Source organism: Nestor notabilis, unplaced genomic scaffold (assembly GCF_000696875.1).
Source record: "Nestor notabilis isolate BGI_N333 unplaced genomic scaffold, ASM69687v1 scaffold5077, whole genome shotgun sequence".
NCBI classification, from domain to species: domain Eukaryota; kingdom Metazoa; phylum Chordata; class Aves; order Psittaciformes; family Psittacidae; genus Nestor; species Nestor notabilis.
This window is the reverse complement of record NW_009935948.1, coordinates 1-21,351: the sequence shown is the minus strand read 5'-3', so window position 1 is coordinate 21,351 and position 21,351 is coordinate 1. Positions and strand designations below refer to the sequence as shown.

General features: G+C 38.6%; 1 protein-coding gene across 1 annotated transcript; it reads left to right on the top strand.

Moving 5' to 3' along the window:
• Positions 1–1,073: 1,073 nt before the first annotated feature.
• Positions 1,074–20,745, top strand: LOC104408464 (nuclear pore complex protein Nup153-like). Its single transcript, XM_010018079.1, is given in 16 exon segments — positions 1,074–1,285; positions 3,570–3,818; positions 5,124–5,263; positions 5,345–5,473; positions 7,270–7,386; positions 7,513–7,551; positions 7,652–7,705; positions 11,509–11,655; positions 12,362–12,414; positions 14,998–15,078; positions 15,080–15,119; positions 16,721–16,858; positions 17,561–17,653; positions 17,949–18,036; positions 18,328–18,444; positions 20,057–20,745. Coding segments are annotated over 16 exon segments (2,373 nt in total). The 5' UTR covers positions 1,074–1,086.
• The last annotated feature ends 606 nt before the right edge of the window (positions 20,746–21,351 follow it).

Genomic DNA, 21,351 nt, shown 5'->3' with positions numbered 1-21,351 from the left:
GAAAAATATCAAAGTACCTTGCCAGAGCCTTTGGTACATGTGTTAGCAGCTGACAATGGAGTTCAGCAAAAATCTCTTTAACTCTTGTTACTTCTCAGTTTTACAAAGTGTTGAAATTGCAGTTTGCATGCAGCTTGCAGAGTTTAGCAGCTGGTTCTTTGGCTGCAGTCAGAATAAGAAGGAGGGAGCTCCATGCTGCAAGCAATCTGATGCACAGGGTTGAGATTTGACAGGAAGGTGTGTTGAAATTTTGAGGGCATGATGTCTCCATCAAGGGGACAAGTGACTGCCTAAACAAAAATGGTAAATAAGTATTTCTTAAATGTAGAACGTAAGCATTGTGATAAATTTTTGAATGTCAAGATGGAAATGGCTGTTATATATTCAGTAGTTGCAGAATATTTAAAGGTTTGGAGATCTAAAACTTTAAAATACAATGAAATGAAATTTGATCAAAATGGATCTATTTAACAGTTCTGTACTGAGGCATCTGTTGTTCAACTATAGCTATTTCTTTCCGGGTACTCTGGCTGTTCTGAGCATAACAGTGGGTTGTTTTGCTAATGTTGCTATTGCAGTTCAGCATTAGAAAAATCAAAAATATTTGAGTTCACTGACTGTAGCAGCTATTATGGTCGTCACTATCACTGCAAATAATTGCTGAGCTTCTGGTTTTGATGATTTTTCAAGTGAAGACATTAAGAGGAGGAATCTTCAAAACCAGTATGTACATCAGTAGTTATTTAGAAATAGAATTTCCTGATGACCTTGTGACTTGACAAGCTTCTCGTAAACTTTGACTGAAATGTCAGAAGTTTGAATATTGCCAAGGTCACTGGGGAGTGCAGAAGCTGATAGGTTAGTACTAAATCAACACTGGGCTAAGTTTTGTCACATGTGTCCCAGAAGTGTAGAGATCCTATGTCAAGAATCAACCCCCTCTATATTATTCTTGTCCTGAATATTTGCTATCTAATGTCTGTCTTCAAAGTGTGTGCAAGGCTGCATTGTAGTGTATGCTGCTGACTGTGTTTCTGTAATTAACAAGTGTTTATTTTTTCTTTCAAGCAGGGAATCATTAGCAGAATGACAGCATCGGTGAAAAACATTGTACCGGGATGGTTACAGAAGTATTTCAATAAAAGTGAAGATGAATGTGTAGATGCAAATGAATCTACAGACCAGGAAGAGAATCCAGTAAACTATCACCATGATTATGCAAATGAAGATACCATCGTGATTGATGGGAGAGTCATGCCTGAAACAGCAAGAATTAATCTAGACGGTATGTGAAAATTCATTTAGTATTCTGGCCATCTGTATTTATTCACAGATTTCTAGCTCTGAATCTAAATTTCTAAGGGAAGCTGGAAGGAGCATTTTGACAGAATTAAAAATAAATAAATAAACAAACCCCAGAAAACAACCAAAACCAAACCCACCAACAAAACCAAAACACCTCAAAAAAAACCAAACACCACCCCCCCCAACTGTTTCTGAAACTGCAGTTATGTTATACAGTTTCTGCAGACATAACTGCAAAACGTACTGGAGGTTGTCTGACAGCTCTTGGAAGCCATCAGTTAACTTCAGGTAGTCAATTATCCAGGTGCAGAATTTTGATAATATTCATTTGCAAGTGTGCTGGGTCACGTGTTGTTTTTGGAAGGTCTGGAATGAATGTCTGTCTAATTGCCTAAGGTAATAAAAACATTAATTTGTTCTGCTGTCCTCAAAATAAAAGACCAGATGCTGGAGTGCCAGAGGAAAATTCCTTCTCATGTCCTGATATTTTTGTTGTTGTTTTGTGGGGTTGGTTGTTTTTTTTTGTTTCTCTGGGCTTCTTAATTTAGTAAAGTTCCTTGTTAGTTCAATGAAGAATTGGGGAACTTGATCCATGACATTATTCTTTTTGAAATATGTTTCATTCAAAATTTCCATATGTTTTCTTTCAAAATAAATTTTTTTGAAATATGTGGTAACATTAAGGTATGAGCGTAGCTAGCGTGGGATCTTTGGAAACCTGTTTGGATCCATGGCAAAGAAATTTGCAGCCCTTCACCGCATAAAAGATCTGTTTTATATCTGTATCTTTCCCTGTTTCTGTAGTTCTCCTGTAAATCTGCATATGCTCTCATTTGAGTTTCTCTTAAATTAGCAGTTTCGTGGAACTTAAATTGTAGAGAAGTTTTGTCTGAGCACACGTACATAGCCATCTGTGCGGAAAGTCAGTTGCTTCTGTTGTTGGCAGAATGGGAAATAATGAGGAAATACCTTTGCCACCAGTGTCATCTAATTGTAAATAAGGAGCTTTATTATTTCTGTGTAGCTGTAGCTTGAGGATGAGTTTGGATAAAGGAATAGAGAAGGTCTTCATGAATGAGGAACATGTGTTGGCTTTCCTGAAGAACTGTGTGAAAGGATCTTTCAGTAAGAACAGCTGCACAACAAACTTTCTAGCTCTAAAAAAAATAGGAGCAGATGGACACCCTAGAACCTTTAGTAGCTTGCATTGCAGTCTGTGGATGCTGTAGGCCAATCTTTCTCACTGTAGTTAATAATGAGTTTTTTGGGTTTTGTTTTTTTTAATTATTACTACTATTATAATTTTAGAATGCTCGTTTCTTCAGCTCTGAGGTACCAATGTGCTAGCGGCTGTATTCCTTTGTTTGGCCAGCCTTCAACATGGTAACACTTTATCTTGAACAAGAGAGTCCTAAAAATCTACCAGTGCTTTGGAGAACTAATTACTGATACTGTGGTGGTTATGAAGATTGAACTAGCTAGTTTAAGCTTCAGTGCAAATATCAAGAGGATAGTGACTCAAAATCGTGTTCATATCCAGAATTCCCAGGAGGGACTATGGACTTCCATGGCTATCAGGCAAGATATTCATTAATAGCTGTTTCATTCGGGTGGCAAGGTGGAGCTGAGAGACCACCTCTTGCAGGACACTGGAGTGGTTCATGAGGCAAAAAATGCCTACCTTGCAACTGAGGCCATGATGCGTGCTTGTCGTTTGTGCCCACATCTCAGAAGTTAATGGATAATGTTTTGCCTGTAGCATGACCTGATGTAGTAGAATTTGGGAAGAGGGATGATGGCATGAAAACAAACAACTCCCCCAAAAAATCTCTGGAAATACTCATTTTCATGTCATGTATTCAGATTAACATCATCTGTGTTACAAGATTATGTAAACTGCAAGTCTGTAACTTGGCATGTAATTTCAAATTTTGGAAAGCTTATTGCAAGCTTTGTCAACAAAAGAAGGACGTACATGTTTGATTTAGTGAAAGACCCAGTGTTATAGCACTTAAACATGGGATCAGAATCTGGTGTTGTAAAACCCCATCATTAGCTGCTTCTTAACAGGACATTAATACTTAGTATTACAAGCAGTGTTGCTGTTGTAATCAGACAGATGAAACGCTATCTGGGCGAGGAAGACGTTAAATTTGGCTTCTCTATTTTTGTGCTTGAAACTTGGCAATAGCATGACTGTTGATAGAAAACAGGTTTTGGCTTCTGCCTATAGAAAAGCTAATTGTCTCCCTGTTCTTGTTTAGAACCATCCACAAGTAGATCTGCATTGAACTACTCGGATGTGTTAACAAGGCCCTCTCTTCATCGGAGCCATTTGAACTGTACCATGTTGGATTCTACAGTACCACATTGTCAGCCCTCTACATCTTCTTCACTTGGCATTGGCAGTCCTGGACTGTCTCTTGTAAGAGAAATAAAAGATTCTACCTCTCAGCATGATGATGATAACATCTCAACAACCAGTGGCTTCTCCTCTAGAGCATCTGATAAAGGTAACTTTCAAGTTCTCTAATTGATTTTTGATAACATGAAGTACTTTGCATTCTTTAATATTCCACATCACCTTAGTGAATAAAGTATGTGACTATCAGCTTTGGATGTTACAATTATATTTAATTTTTAATATATAATCCTGTCACCTTTTCAATATAAGCATGCCTTGGAATGCATTTGTGAGACTCTGATATTGAGTCAGTGCTGATAAACACAGTTTTAGATAGGTAATCTGTAAGTCTTAAATTCGGATAGTAGGATCTGCAGATGACTCTGTAGCTGGACAGCTGGGTTGATTGCCTAGAAGGAATAGTGATTTGCAATATTTGACTGACAGTTGCTTAACTCTGAATAAATGCAGGTGACAAATAGAAACACAAATAGGTATTTTCCTGTTTTCACCAGGAGTCAATAAAGAAACTAGTCTGATTGAGCAAGTTCTGGGCTGTTTTTTTGTCTTTTCCTGGTAGAAGGCATCAGTTGTTTATACTGCCATGTCTTTTGCTGAATTCAGTAAGGAATGTACACCATTTTAAAGTATAAAAAACACAACCAACCAACCAAACCCCAAACCATTGTATTGATGTAGATGGGGACTTAGGTGATCTCACTGAGAAAGGGCAAACAACAGGTTTGCAGCTTTTTCTAGCGCCTCTCCTTCCCCCCCCAGTATAAATGGGGATTGAGGTGTGCTCAGCAAGTTCTCTGGAGAACATGTTTTCACAGTGCAGAGTAGATGTTGACAGAGTTTAGCAATATAACCTGAGTACACTAGAGCTTTCTGGCGTGTCTCTATAAAACATACATGGAAAATAGGTTGTAAACTCTGTTAGTTCAGCCTTTAGGGAATTTTTCAGGTTTAAAACCTGTGTAGTTCTGGCCTATGCTGGCCTCTAACCCTTTACCAACATAGGAAAAACTTTGTATTATTATAGATGCACCAGTGTTTATGAAGTTCCCTTTTATTTTACTGTGAAAGAAGAAAAAATGAAATTGCTTTGCATTGCATTGGAAGCATACTATTAACTTGTGCACGCTTTCGAAAGATTACTGAAAGGTAACATATTTGCAGTTCTGTGAACAGACTTCCAAGTTAAGAGCTGGCCCTTGGTTTTCATGCAGTATGTGAAATTGATCTGTTTGAAGAGCTCTGAAGGTTATAGAATGCTGGAGAAATGCATGTTAGGGGACTCTTAATTCTCTAAGACCTATGTATTAAAGAACTCTGGTGTTAGTGTGATCTTCAGTATTAAAGTTCTCTATGTACACAAGGCATTTACATATGGCATGTGTCATTTTGACAGATATCACAGTTTCAAAAAATACTTCAGCACCATTGCTCTGGTCCACAGAAGCTGAAAGATCTCATTCCCTCTCACAGCATCCTGCAGCTAGCTCTAAAAAACCTGCATTCAATTTATCTGCTTTTGGATCTCCCTCTCCTGTAAGTACTGCACAGTATCAATTTTAACTAGTTTGAATTTGTAGCCATTTACTAACCACTTATTTTAATACCATTCTGTAGTCACTCGGAAACACTTCTGTCTTTAAGACAAGCCAGCTTGGGGATTCTCCATTTTACCCTGGGAAGACCACTTATGGTGGTGCAGCTGCAGCAGCGAGGGAGACAAAAGCACGAATTGCTCCTTATCAGGTATGAGAATAGCAATGCCGCCTGAGGGAAGTGTAAGCAAAATACAGAAGGGGTAACACTGCCAAAAGAGCTGTGAGCTGGGAGCTTAAAATGTGGCAACAGTTCCTATTTTGCCCTCTCAGCCTACAAGAGTAGAAAAGAACAATTTCTGTTTACATTTTTTTTAACAGTTTATGTAGAAATACTTGTTGCGATGCACAAGAATGACAGTAACATCTTAGGTTCTGGCTAGTTGACTGTAGTTGGGATTTCCTCTGTTGTCAACTCTTTAAAAATACTGCTTACTGACTGTATTATATTAAAATAACATGTAAATAAAACCAATAGTGGCATAACTTGTGTTTATAGTAGCAAAAGCTGCCTGCCTGATACTTGTTTGTAGATCTTGCACAAGCATACCTACATTCATGCTATGAATATATTGTGTAAAACTGTGCTCTCTTTACTACAGTAGTGTCTAAAAGGCAACTTGGCTGGTCCTTTGCTTTTCTGTTACCTAGAGGGATGCATGCAGTCCTAAATCCAATCTCAAGATAAACAATAAAATGCTTTCTATTTTAGTATCATTCAGTTAGCTCTTGAAAAGAGTTACTTGTCCCTAAGAGTTCTTTGTGTTCTAAAATGAACCAGCAAATTAAAAATGCTGCCAACTCTTAGTAGCTAGAGTTGATTTTAAAAGGAAGTCAATAAAATCTGGTTCGGTTGGAATGTGTTTTAAGTCAAAATTACCTTTATTTAAAAAAAAAAAAGTCACAAGGAACTTTATTTAAGGAACTGCAAATAAGAGTTTGCTGGACCTATTCTGGCAGCTTATTTCTGCCATGGAACAAAGGGGACCTCCAAGTTCCTGACTTAGGGGAAACCTTGAAAACTTGTAGTTTGTTCTGACTTGGTGTTAAATCAAGAACACTTCGACTTCAGAACACTCAAAACTTCCTGTAAGATAGGAGCTCTCTTTGGTCAGCTCTTTCTATTTGCCACAAAATAAATGTGGATTGTGCTGAAAAGAGGAACCAAAATACTAGGCTTTTGAAGGAGAGATTAGCTTGCTTGTTGCTGCATATTGTAGATTACAGCAAGTCTTGCTTGTATTTTTTACCTGCTGTTTAGTCTGTATTCTGTCTGCACGTAGCAGCTCGATAAGCATGGTGTGGTTACATGAGGGGTTTAACATAATTGAAAGAAGAAAGTCACACTGAAAAAAAAGCTTGGGTTTTTTATATTTTTTTATATTTTATTTTTGTTATATTCAAAGTCATGTGGTACAAATAAACCAGTTCACTTTTCAGTGTAATATGTTTAGATCTGTTACAGTTCAGATCAGATCTTTGTCTTTTTAAACAGAGTAAAAAGATCTGCAGTCAAGTGTAGTCTCGGAGGAAAGAAGGAAACAAGAGAAGTAAAACTAGAAATTCCTGATGATGATTGTATATGTTGGTTTTACACTTACACCATCATGAAACTCTGAGATCTGTTTTGTTAGTGAAAGTACTTTGTACATCACAAGCCTTTGCTTCAGTTCGGTTTTCCCAATTACTGGTTCAGAGACCCTACAGGTCTAACATCTTCCCTTTTATGAACTTTTTCAGTTTAGTATTTCTTCTGTTGCTTTATCCTGTGTGCAAGGTGTGTGGGGCTCCTCTGAAACTTTTATAAAGTCAGTAGAGCCTATTTTCCTCTTCATGGCTTGAATGCCTAGTGAGTGGATTTTTCTGCCATTGGTGTAGCCACAGGGCATAAAATACATTCATGTTTAAAAAATCAGTGTCATAATATTTGCAATGCTAATTTTTCAGCCACCAGTAAGACGACAAATGAAAGCTAAACAAGCAAATGTGCAATCCTGTGGTGTGACAAGTTCCACAGCACGGCGCATCTTGCAGTCATTGGAGAAGATGTCAAGTCCTTTGGCGGTAAATGGCACTCCTTTTCATCTGTTTTATTTCGTGTGTTTGAAAAACATAGTAAATGTGCTAGTGTAGGATGAAGATCTTCCTTATGTAGTGTCCAGTTTAATTTATTGCACTGTCTTTCAACAGGATGCTAAAAGGATTCCGTCTTCTAGTCCACTTTCTTCTGTAAGTTGATCACAACCCCCCCACGTTTTTGTTGATGGAATCCTCTCTTAGGGAAAAAAAAAAATTGTCCTCTAATATTTACTCTTTTTTTCCCCCTTAGCCTTTGGACAGGAGTGGGCTGAATATTACTACCTTCCAATCCAAGCGAAACCAGGTAAGAATCAGTAACATCTTAAGCCGAGTTAGATAACTTTCTACTCTTTATAGCTATTACAAGAAATGTCACAAACGTCAGTGACAGCATACACATGAATTCAAGTTAATGCTAGTGTTACATGAATTATAGCTGTCTCAGCTGTGTGGAAGTTGCTAAAAATGTCTTTTTCTACCCACACTAGAAGGACTGTGAAGCTCTCTCACGTTTAGAATTACATTATCTTTATGGACAGAATCTCTCAAGAAGTTTCTATGCTAATCCCTTGATTAGAAGTATAATGAATTTTACAGGCGCTTCAGAATTTACAAGCATCTTGTATTTTCTGTACCATCTTTCCCCATATGCTAAATTAAATTGAAAAGTAGAGCATATCATTTCTTTACCATAAATATTATCTAAATAATTGAAAACAAAGCCAATATGGATTCTCAGTTAAATTGTGGAACTACACCTGTGATGAGGTATTAAGAAAGATTTACTAGATTTGCAGCATAGGGCCTGACGTCAGTCAGAAGCGAATGTTGCATGCAGCTGTCACTGGGTAAAAGCAGAGAAATTGTCTGTTCATAATACTAGAATTTATAACGTTTGGCAGGGGAAGGTTAGCCTTGGCTGAGAAGGGGAGGAGAAGGTTGAGAGTTTCCTGCTAAAGCAAATGTATGGTTGACAGAACACTTGAGCACTCAAGCAGAATTTTTTGATGGTATTCTTTGTGGTATTTTTCTTATTTTGAGCTGCACCAGACAGAATAGCTCTTGGTATATTAAATATCTAACTGGGTGACTTGTTTTTTTCATTGTATGTTCCAGTCTTAACTAATTCGATATTCTTACACAATAAGGTCACTTGCCTTATGGATGAAGGGAAGGAGGTGAATTTTAGTAAGGCTTTTGATAGCCTGACAGCATCATTTTGGAGAAGTTGTGCAGGTGTGGGATGAGCCGGTTTACAGGGCACTGGGTGAAGAACTGGCTGAATGGCATGGTGTTATGGGCTGTAGTGAATGGGGCTAAATCTGGCTGGTGACTGGTCACCAGCGGTGTTCCTCTGGGCTCAATTCTAGTGTCAGATCTGTTCAGTGTTTTTATCAGTGATTTGTGGATGCAGGAGCTGAATGCATCATTAGCAAGTTTGCTGATACAGAAGTGGGAGGTGTTGTTGACTCTCTTGAGGGACAAGAGACCTTGTGGAGGGATCTAGGTAGATTGGAGTCTTGGGCAATAATCAGTGGCATGAAAATGAATGAGAACAAATTCTGGATCTTCATCAGTGATGTAGTCAGCAAGTTTGCAGGTGACACCAAGCTGAGTGGTGTGGTTAACATGTCTGAGGAACACAATGCCATGCAGAGGGACCTGGACAAGCTCAAGAAATGGGCCCATGTGAACCTCATGAGGTTCAAAAGGCCAAGTGTAAGGTCCTGCACCTGGGTCAGGGCAACCCCTGGCATCAATACAGGCTGGGGGATGAAGGGATTGAGAGTATCCCTGAGGGACTTGGGGATACTGGTGGATAAAAAGCTATGCATGAGCCAGCAGTGTGCGCTCACAGCCCAGAAAGCCAACCATATCCTGGGCTGCACCCAAAGAAGCGTGGTCAGCAGGCTGAGGGAGGTGATTCTATCCTACTCCACTCTGATGAGACTCAATGTGGAGTACTGTGTTCAGCTCTGGAGTCCTCAGCATGGGGCAGACATGGACCTGTTGGAGCAGGTCCAGAAGAGGGCTGTAATAATGAACAGAGAGGTGGGGCACCTATTCTATGAGGAAAGGCTGAGAGAGCTGGGGTCATCCAGCCTGGAGAGGACTGCAGGTATACCTTATTGCAGCCTTTCAGTACTTAAAGGGGCCTATAAGAAAGATGGAACAGGCTTTTTAGTAGGGCCTGTTGTGATAGGACGAAGGGGTAAATGGTTTTAAAACAAAAGAGGGTAGATTCAGACTGGATATAAGGGAGAACTGCCCAGAGAGGTGGTAGGTGCCCCATCCCTGTAAACAGGTCAGGTTGGACAGGACTCTGAGCAACCTGATCTACATAAAGGTGGCCCTGCTCACTGCAGGTTGGGGGGGTTGGACTAGATGACGGTTAAAGGTCCCTTCCAACCCAAACTATTCTATGATTCTGCACCTGGGACAGAGTAACACCAGACACAAGTATAAACTGCAAGTGGAGTGGCTGGAGAGCAGCCCTGCAGGAAGGGACCTGGGGGTGCGGGTTGGCCGCAGGCTCACTGTGAGTCATCAGCGTGCCCTGGCAACCATGAGGGCAAACCACATCTTGGGGTGCATTAAACACAGCATCACCAGCCAATCAACAGAGGTGATTATCCCACCATACTCAGTGTTGGTGCAGCCTCACCTTGAGTATTGCGTCCAGTTCTTGCCCCACAATTTAAGAAGGGAGTTAAGGTCCTTGGAAGTGTCCAGAGGAGGGCAACAAAGCTGGTGACAGGGCTGGAAGGAATGTCCTATGGGAGCAGTTAAGGGCACTGGGTTTGTCTAGCTTGGAATGAGGAGGCTGAGGGGTGACCTCAGCTCTCTACAGCTTCCTGAGGAGGGGAAGCAGAGAGGAAGGTGCTGAGATCTTCTCCCTGGGATCCAGTGACAGGACCTGTGGCTCAAAGCCGCATCAATCAGGGAAGGTTTGGACTTGACATTAGGAAGCATTTCTTTAACGAGAGGGTGATCAAACATTGCAGCAGGATTAGTAGAGCGGTGATTGATGCCTCAAGCCTGTCAGTGTTGAAGAAGCATTTGGACAATGTCCTTAACAACATGCTTTAACTTTTGGTCAGCCCTGCATTGGTCAGGCAGTTGGACTAGATGATCATTTAGGTCCCTTCCAGCTATTCTGTTCTGATTCTATTCTGTTTACATTTAAAAAGAGCAGTGGACCATTCTTCACTCAAAATGGGTTTGTGAACTTAAATAAACCACATATTACTCATGGTTTCAAAATGAGTATAATAGATTTTAGAAAGAAGTACTTTTAACCACTTTATAGATAGTACAACATGAATTTTATTACCAAGAGTTGGGAGATACTGTGGAATTAAAGCAGCGTTGTAAACACAGTTTTCTTTTGATGTTAATTTAAAAAAATAGCATGCATCTGAAGTCTCACTCTTCTGATCCCTAAGACTGCAGATGAAGCCTGTGGTGAATCTTGTAGCTTTTTTGTTTCAGAATTCAGTTTAGTCAGTTTTGCAGGGTGTACAGTGCTTTCTATTAAAAATTAGCACTTGTCCGAAAATTACTTTGACAAGCAAGGTCAAACCAGTATTTTTAAGTGCATCTAATGCAAATCTGAAACATTGGAACATGTTTTAATAAATGAGACTATTTCAAAATTACTTTGGAACTTTTTTTTTAATTGTTGCTTCAAAGGAGGAAAAATGCCACCATTAGCTGCTTAACACCTTGAATGTTAAATGAATGGATTATGTCAGTAAAAAAAAATATTACCGTGTGGACAGAGGAGAGGAAAAGATGGAAGCGTATTATAATAACATGAGTTATTTTGATTATAGGAACATGAATTAATTTGTCTGTAAAGATAACTGCCAAATTTTAAAATAGGATTCAGTCAGAGTTTGGCTACTTCTATCACTTTTTGGATTTCATAACAGTTTTTCTGGTGATTTTCCTCTGCAAGATAAATGCTTTCAACACTTCCAAATAATTTTCACTGGGTGCTGAGTCTTATGGGAGTTTCATAGTTCTGTAGCCTTTTTCATCAGTAAATGCTGTGGCACATTGTATGGGTGCAAGAATAAATTGATTGTTGCTTCCCTTTCAAAGATGGAATCTCAGCTTCCACCTGTCCAGAAACTCGTGACACCAAAGGCAATCTCTCTGTCAGGGAGTCGGACCCAGTATTTTAAACCATCTCTGACTCCAGCTACTGATTCCAGCAAAATTCACCAGAGGGTAGAAACAAAGCACAAAGTAAGTAATTCTCTGGTCCTTATCTGCCTGCTTTTTGCAACCTTGGAATGTCTCTAACCAATTACTCTAATAAGGTGCTCTTTCTTGGCAGAGAGTACCAATAGCATGAGGTAAGCCTTAAGGCGGGGGAGGGGAGCCATTTTGAAAGAAATGCTTTGAGGTTTTATGGATTTAAATGTATTTTTGGAACAGTAAGTGGCTGATGGTTAGCTACAGTATGTGATGATGTGCTATTGGGTCAGGCTGTTCTCAGTGAAAAAATGTTTGGATGCGGAAACAACATTCCTTTTTTTATGCTCCTGTACACAAAGCTGTCACTGATGGAACATGCTGATGTTGTGTATAAACTCTCTCAGGTGAGCTACCGGCTCCGAGTGAGATTTCTGACAGTTACCCATTCTGATCACTTTGGTGTAGATGGAGTCCCTGGTGAACTTTCCTTAAAACAAGACTGGCATCTCTTTCAGAAACAAAAACCCCATGTTTCCAGTATCAGTCTGGTCTTAATAACCAGATTTAAGTTTATGGACTTTGTAGGCCAGAGATCAAAGCAGATTGTCATAATGGTTAGAGAGCAAGCTTATGTAGATGATGTATATTTAGTGATACAAACAGCACAAACCATGTCTGGTTGGTTGTCTTCGCTTTGTATGTATTTTGAAAATACATTTACATAAATCTTGAAAAAATCAAACTTAACTTCCAGGGCATGAGAGAGAAGAGTTTTCCTGCAGAACAGCGAGTAAACCCATCTGAAAGGTATGTCCAATCTATTAAGTCAAAACACTTGAAAGCTCTCTCTTTTGTCACTATAATCTGCCTGCCTGCCTTCTTTTGAAAGGGCAGTAACAGTTCTCAGTGAAGAGAATGGAAAATACAGTGAAAAGATTGTATTACGAGACAGTTCAACCACTTGTGCATCTTGATGTTCACTGGAGGGAGGGCACCTATTAGTTTCAGCTAATTATTTCATTGCTTGGAGTCAGAAAACTTTGTCCTAAGGGAATTATTCTTCCTGAAAGATTCTTTACAAGGTGAAGTGGCTTACAGTTCAGGTGTATATTTAATTTGTAGGGGTTTTTTTAAAGCTGAAAGCTGGAGGAAAGTAATTTTTTTTAATGCTCCTTTCGTGGCAGAGTCACTTGTTTGCTCTGTGAGTTTGCATGAAAAACAGGAGCCCTTTAGAATCATCTGAGGCCAAATGTCAACTTGTCAGTAAAACACAGAATTCCAGGAGAGTTAATAATTGTATTTCTTCTTGAGGAGATAGTCTTGCATTACACTGCTTGCTTGGTTTAGGTAGAATGACTTCCCCTCCAGAAAATATTGATGGTTCTCCCTTCTGGGCAACTAGTCTTTTGGGTAGTGCTTGAATTAAGACACTTGGCGTTCAAAGGATACCTCTTCTGGAGGCTTCATCCCTTTCAAAGAACAGTAGCAGGGAATTGTATTTTGTTGTCTGTGTTCATCTTCCAAGCAATTCTTATGTTGCCTCGGGCATTCCTTGGCTTGTGAAAAAACCACAACAAACCAACCCTTTGTTTTGGCGTCTAATAGTTCTACTTCACAGCCACCACCTTTTCAGGGATGGCTCTAAGGGTTTGGCACAAGTGCAAACAGATGTTATGGTTTAATTGTGGGTTTTCAGACTGTTCTAAATTTTCTTTGGTAGAATCCTTTCTTCTCCATGTAGAAGGAAAATCCAGAAAACTGATACTGCTTTTTATTTGGTTCACAAGTTGTATGTTGCACTTCTGTCTGTACAGTAGGTGGTCCCTTTTAAAGAAAAAAAGGTTTATAAAGCCAGTCTCTGTTGGGTGTCATGTCGTGGAGCAGGACAAAAAGCTGATGAGAGGCAGCTGGCTAGAGTCCCTTTGATACCAGAGTAAACAAGCATTCCATTGTGTATAGAGACATACTCATGGACAAGGCTACAAGTGCTCTCAAGATAAGGAAGTACATGCAACAGAAGAACCAGACGTCTTTCTTCAAATACATGTGGGCCTTCCACCTTTATGCAGCTAACTTGCAGTACTTTGGTACATCTCTGTTCAGCCTACCAGGGGCTATTTATTTTTTAAACCTAAGTCAGAATCATAGGTTGGACTTACTTGCTTGAAGACAGAAAACTGTCTTTGCCCCTTAGAAGCTGACAGGTGCTAACAGAAGAGAGGAATGTGGGCTATTACAGACAGGCTGTAGTTGTCTGAATAAAGCTCTATTTTGACATAAGATTTTTTTTCAATCAATCGAATTGATTGTCAGTTTGGATTAGAGAAAAGTATGAGCCTTAAGGATCTGGCTTCCTCTCAGTGGTTACAGTGCTACACAGACTGCAAGTATCTGAGAAGTTCAGACCAATTCTGTTCCTCAGTCTTCTGGAAACTTGACCTGGTGTCTTGCAGTGGGATCAAATGTACTTTTGTAATGACTGGCTGCTTGGCTGCAGGATAAGCTTTGATACTGTAATTTTCCCCAGGGATACTTCATTTTGATGCCATACTACTTTTAATTGTTGTTACTCCTTAGTTCACTTCTGGTTTGGTGTTGGGGGTTGTCTTTTGCTTGTTTGCTTTGATTTTTTTTTTTTGGGGGGGGGGTGTCTTTTCCCACTTGTATTAGGAAATCTTTCTGGTTTGGATCTAGACCTTTGTAATGAACAGAGAAATGCCTTTGTATGCCTTACAAAAGGGATCTGTATTCATGTCTGAAAAGATTTCTGGAATGTTGGCACATCCAGACACCTCTGCTGCTTCTGCTGATGTCCCCAGGAAAGCCAGAGCTGCTTCTGAAGCTTCTGCTGTATTATCTTGCCACACAAGTTTAAGCCTCTCTATTCCATAAGAGCTGTTGTAGCATTTCATGTGCACAGGCATGCTCTCTCATTCTCCCCCACATTTATTTTTAGTTATCCTTTTATATCCCTGCAAAGTTACATGCACATCACAGACTCAGAGAACTGGCAGTCAAAATTTCCACTGTCTGGACTATTAAAAGAAAACATTAGAAAATAACAATCTAAATTAGTTCTTCTATTTCAGGTTTTGTGGCTTAGTCATCATTCCTTTATGGGTGTTGTGGCTGTTTCTTATGTATGTCCTTCTCATAGCTGCTGTTACTTAGCTGTTCTTCTCTTAACTGCTCTTACTTAAGAGATACTTACCAGCACTGAGCAACTTGTGGAACAGTATTTTTACTGATTCTGATTAGAAGGTGTCAGTTCTAGGACTAACAGTGGCTGTAATAGCTTGAAACAATTAGTTCATAAGTTGATTTTTTAATTTTTCCTTTTTGCCACCCCTCCATCCCTTTCCTCAACTACCTATTGTTATTCTGTGCCAGCAATTTGACCTACCCCAAATTCAGTACTCCTGCATCCAACGGTCTGTCTTCAGGAGGAGTGGGTGGTGGTGGCAAGATGATGAGGAGTACACTATATATCAAAACCTGGACAAGAGCAACAGGTAAGGGACACTTAAGTTAATTGCTCTCACTGAGGTTACTGAGGTTATGCCAGTTTTGTTGCCTCGTATTGATTTATAATAATGCCATTTCAGTTTTGTGGTTTTCTTGCTGTGGGTTTCAGGGTGGGCTCCAGTTTGTTTATCTGTTTAAGTGCCTGAACTTTTGTTTTGCATTTTTGAAATCTTTAGTCATATTCTTGGAGTTGTTTCGCACTATAAAGTTTCTCATTAACAGTTTAATGAACAAATTTTGGTGGAGGTTTGTATAGTTTTATAAAAGGAATGATGTTTGAAACAAGTGCCAAGTAAGTCAGCAAAGCTTGTTTGATTTATTTCATATTTAAGTCATGTTGAAAGATACAGGCTAAGAGTCTGAAGCAGAAGACAGTGTTCTGCATGTCTGATGATGATAATTCACAATTTTTGACACTTAATCAAACTCATCATGAGAAGGTTTTTTTCTTGATGTAATGGGAAAAGTCCATTTAATAAAAATATGGTCCTGGCTATCTTGAAGATTATTTTTCTTGTTTTTCTTAATGTAAACTGGCTACTATTGAATCCTAAATACAGAAAATTTATATCAGTCTTCTGGCTGATGCAAAATGAAGAAAGAGTCAATACCGGAGAACATTTCTATAATACAAATGGTCTGAATATTGAGGTCCAATAGACTCTTCAAATCAAAACTGTGAAAGATGTAAGCTATAGGCTACATTAAATTTCTGTAGTAGCAAACTTTTATCTCTGCATAGTCACTTCTGTGTAGATCTTGGTACTACTGTGCAAGTTATGACTAGATTGGATATTCCCATTTAAACCCTGACTAATCAAATCTTGGGAATGAAATCATTGAAAAGGCATGGGTAAGACCAGAAGTTTTTAAGGTACACTGGTTTCTGAGTTTTAAATTTGCATCCTGATACATGATACAGACTAGATTTACCAGAGTATGATCTTCTGTGCTGCGAATCTGGTTTTCTTTTTTGGTGTTTTGTGCTTTTGTTTGGGGTTTTTGGTACTCTATGGAACCCACATACTTGAAACATTACCTTTTTCCAAGTTCAATGCAGTAGTGACTTCAGAATCTTTGACAGCTGTCCTGCCTAATTTTGCAAGAGGAACACTTTCTCATTTGTTTTGAGAGTGTACTCTTATTTGAAGAGATGAGAGGATAATTGGGAAGGATGATGTTTCTCTAGATGTTTAATGACTAAAGTAGAGAAAACAAAAATAAATCTGATCTGTGCCCCTCTCTGTTCTGCACAGGTAACAATTTTGAGCTGTCAGTATTCTTTCTGGACAGGTGGTGAATGTAGTATTGTATGGAAACAGAGCTGCTGTAAATTAAAATGATGTGGCAGACTGAGCTGGAGAGGTTAGGATTAATTTTGAAACCTTGCTTTGTTTTAATCTGTAGGTCTGTTGGTTATATTTAATTTTGTTAGGAAATTAAGGGTGAGATGGGGTAGGAAGGTAGTGTTTCTTGTAAAAAAGAACAGAAAGTTGTAAATTTCAGGTTAAAGCAAAAAAATAAAATTCAGAACTTCTTAAAAGAAAGATAAAAAATTAAAATTACAATAATTAAAATTTACACCTAGGAAGTGGAAGAACCAGTACTACCGAAAGTACCCTTACCCATCAGTGCTGCATCGCTGCCTTCATTCAACTTTAACTTTCTTGCCAGTAGTACTGTCTCATCGTCACCAAGCACTGTCTCAACAGGAGCGATGATGAAGGTAAATCTTTAGTCTATATTGTGAATACATTTTTAGGATGAGTATACATCTGCTTTGTTGTACGTTAACTTCTTTCATGGTGCTCATGAAACTAACCAACATTAGTTTATATCCCATTGAATAAATCAGGTACGAAGGTATTCGGGGGTGGGGGGGCATAAAGTTTTTGGTTCAGCCTCTGTCCATCTTTTAGCAAACTTCTAGTTAACATAATTGTGTAACTGCTTCAAATGCTACGGAGGTAGCATAAATGATTATATTAGCCTAGTGTAGAATATGAACCTAGGGTGCAATAAAATAAACATTCATCTGTCCCAGAGTAATTGAAATATTCTTGTGTGTTTTGAAGCACATACCTGCTTTAATATGTTGAGGTATTTGCTGAAGGTCTGACTACAACTGAGCTGAGTTAGTTTGAGGTTCTTCATCTGCCTGGTCTGCTTTTGCATGTATTTAATATATTTAGATCTAAGTAGCATCTCAGTGATTTCTCTTGGTTTCTGGGATTTGGTTTTCATGATACTGTACTATATGCCCATTTGAAAACTTTGTTTTCTTTTATTGTAACTCTTGTCTGTGGGTTAGAAATAAGTATGAAACATCAGATTTCCCAGCTTCACCACAGGACACTTGTTAGTGAATTCAGGTAGCTGCTATTGTTTCACCAGGGTGCTACAAGCCTTAATTCTTTTGAAAATACAGGTACCACCATCAAGTAATGTTGGCAGTCCTGTGTTCAGATTTTCATCTCCAATTGTGAAATCTACTGAGGCAGAAGTGCTACCTCCATTGTCTGTAAGTAAAATAAAGCAAGCTCAACTTTTTCATGAGGCTTTAGTAGAATATTGCAGAACAGAAAAGCAAACTTTGCCTTGATAATGGGGAAAACAAATATATAGGTTTCTGTCCTGTAATGTTATGTGTTCTTGTGTGTTCTACGTCTTGTGTGTGTTCTATGTTATATGTTCTTATGTCATCCAGCATGTATACCCAAGGTTTGGAGTGGATTTCAGATTATTGTTTGTGTGTGAAACTTGATTAAAGCTTCTTCAGTTTCAGAATCTGAAAAAATCTCTCTCTCTCGCAGCAGATTGGGTTTACATTTAGTGATCCTGTTGCAAAATCAGCAGAGGGTTCTGGATCCAGTGATACACCAGTTACATCCTTCCTTACTCTAGGTAAGGATCTGAAATTTTAGCATTTGAGATCTGAAGTGCTGATTTTCTCCTTTTGTATATTAGATAGTAATTCTGTCCTTTCTGACCATATAAACAATTACAGGCGAACTGTGTTTTCAGTGACACATCTGGTTTTAACCAAATTGTAACTATAAACTGTTGTAAACAAGGTAGAATAGTTAAGATTCTTATAGAAGAGGCATGAAACTTGTAAAGTCATGTTTCTAGCAAATGTGAATGTATTTTAAGTGGATTTTTTTGTGAAAGGTATTTTTTGTTTTGTTTTTAAAGATACCGCCACTGTAAACAGCACCAGCAATAAGAAGGAAAAAGAAGAATACGATGGCCCCTCCAAACCTGCAAAGGTCTTAAAGGAAGGAAGTGTGTTAGACATTCTGAAAAGCCCTGGTGAGATTATGAACTCTTTAAAAAGAGATATTGGAAAAAGATATATAAGATACTGCAATGCAAATATATGCTAGCATATAACTGCATTGATTTTTAAAAACACCACCACCACAACAAACCCCACTTTGTCACAGTTAATGCAATATTAGCCATAAATACAAACACAGGAGAGCATCACGTTAAACTCTGCATCTCTTAAGGTTGCTCTCCCCTTCTATTTGAAGTGGCTTTTATTGCTGAAAAGAAAACTGCAACTTCAAACCAGATGCATTACTTGTCCTGTATGTGTTTGGATGCAATTGTAAATGAAGTATAAAATGAATTAGCCAAATAATCAGTGTTTCATTGTAAATAAATAAAAATTATGGAATTTGAAAGGAAATGTTTGTAAAATGCTTTACAAACATTCCTTTCCAACCTCCAGCATCTCTGGAAATTAGAATAGTAAAGATGGTTTCATTCCTAAAGATATTTTAAAAGTTGTAAATATTTTGGCCTTAAATGATAACAGTTATTATGGATTTAAATGTAATTTTAAAGTAAAGTGGGCTGTTTCACTTTAGAAACCCTATTCTAATTCTTACTTGTAAGTAATTGCAGATGTTTTCAGCTGCTTAGTAAAGTGCGTGTATATAGATGATGGGTTTTGTTATAAGAAAAAGGATTTTATTGCATTTGATCTTTTCCTGTCAGCCTTGAGTTGTACCAAGACATTTTTTGTGAAGTGACAAATCTATGTGCTTAAGAAGGCAGTGCCTTTTTATATTGAAAGAGCTAAGTGAGAGAAAATACATGTGTGTAAGAAAGACCTATGCATGAAGTGATGTTCATTTTCTTTATCAATTTAAGAGAAGCAGGTTCTAAATCCACTGTTCAAAAGATTCCACTTCTGATATAAAAAAAACCCAAAACAACAACATAATAAATAAATTAAAAAAATCTTAATTTTAGCTTTCCAAGAATTCATGCTGCTGTTTAAGATGCATTGCTATAGCATTTTCTTTAGCATTTCCATATTGCTTGTTCTTGCTTTCTGTTAAAATTGGCACCTTTAAGTAAGGATTTGGCCTATGTCTAGTGCATTTTGAGCAAAGATTATAGACAACAATTGTTCTGTTGTCTTCATTTTTATTAATTAATACTCAGTATCTTTGCGGAGATACCGTCTTGATTGCTGCTCCAAGTACCAACTGCTGCGCTGCTACCAAAGTAAATGTGAGTCAGCTACTACAGCAGAAATAGCTTCAGAAACATGATTCAATTGGGCATGGTGTCTTAAAATTAAATTGGTTTATTTCTAGTCCATGATGGACAGTCAGCTTTCAGTACTGTCACTTGTATCTACCAGTGAAGGTTTGTATTTAAAACTTTCTTGGAAATGAAGATTTAAATCAAGCTTTAAATAAATGTTCTGTTGTGTCCCAGTGCAGCATATGAAATTTCATCCCTTTACATAAGGTTTGCAGGGCCTTCATCTTGTATTTAATCAGAATGTAAAGTTGTAACAATTGGCACTTGGTTTAAGCTTCTGTCATCTAGATTTTAAGCAGCTTACATGTAGTGAGGGTACTGCTTTATCAATAAGATCTCTTCCTGTTTATTTTTTCACTAGGCTTTACCTCTGTGAAAACACACTCCCCTCCATCTGCGCAGCCTGTTACAAGCACAGTGGTCTATACAAGGCCTGCAATAAGTAGTTTTTCTGCAGGTAGAGACACCTCTAAACAAGCATCCTCATTTTGGCAGTCTGACACGTATGACCCATGTCTGCAAAATAAAACCACGGATAGCAAATGTGTAACATGTGAAGCTGCTAAAGTGTCAACAATTGAGAGTACGAAACAGACAATAAGCTCAAGTCAATGTGTTGCCTCTAAGGCAGCAGTTCCTACAGCGGGGACATTGGGCTTTGAAGACAAATTTAAAACAGCACCCAACACATGGGATTGTGATACCTGTCTGGTCCAGAACAAACCTGAAGCTACAAAATGTATAGCATGTGAGACACCAAAGCCTGGAACAGGAGTAATGCCTGCCCTGACATTGCCAGCAGTCACAGACAATGCGGCGACAGTGACATCCTCCTCCAGCAGCACTGACACAACAGTCACTCTGGGGTTTGGAGACAAATTTAAGAAGCCAAAAGGTTCTTGGGACTGTGCAGTGTGCCTTGTATCAAATAAGGCAGAAGACAGCAAATGTGTAGCTTGTCAGTCGGAGAAACCAGGTGCGTTCTCTTTTCTATTGTTCCAATTTCAGCTTCTGTGCATTCTTAACAGAATAAAATATGTTGCATATTGAAAATATTCTCAGCAGCATGGCTGTAAGCCAGCAGGATGGATTAGTGGCTGTCTGCAGGAATGGTTACAGGCTCTTTTGAGGTCGCAGCCCAGATTCCAGCCCATCACATGAATTGAACTGATTGTGAACTATATTAGTGCAGAGCTGAATTGAAGCAAATACACCCTGCTTTGCAGTAATGGGGAACGATGACTAAACTGGATACCTTAGTTAACTTAAAACCTATTTACTCGTTTTCATTAGGGAAAAATGTGAACTCTGTCGATAGACTTAAAAACTCCTGGGTCTTTCTCTCTTTCAAAAGTAAATAGAAACGGTGTTTACAGAACATGGCTAAAAATGTCTTCACTCGGCATTTATGTGTAGTTGAGCAGACAGGTATGAAGACAGGTTTCAAGACAGTGTAGTCTTTAACTAGTTGTCTTAAGCTAAAACAAAACCCTATGTTGAGATAGGCGTGTGAAGGCCTGTGTTAGCCTTCCAGAATGTGGGTGACCTTGTTCTGGAAGGTCAAGGTCCTTCCTGACAATGGGGAGGTAGGTGCCTTGTTCAGTGCAGCCCTGGGTTGCTTCCCATTATATGTCATAGAATCATAGAATAGTTAGG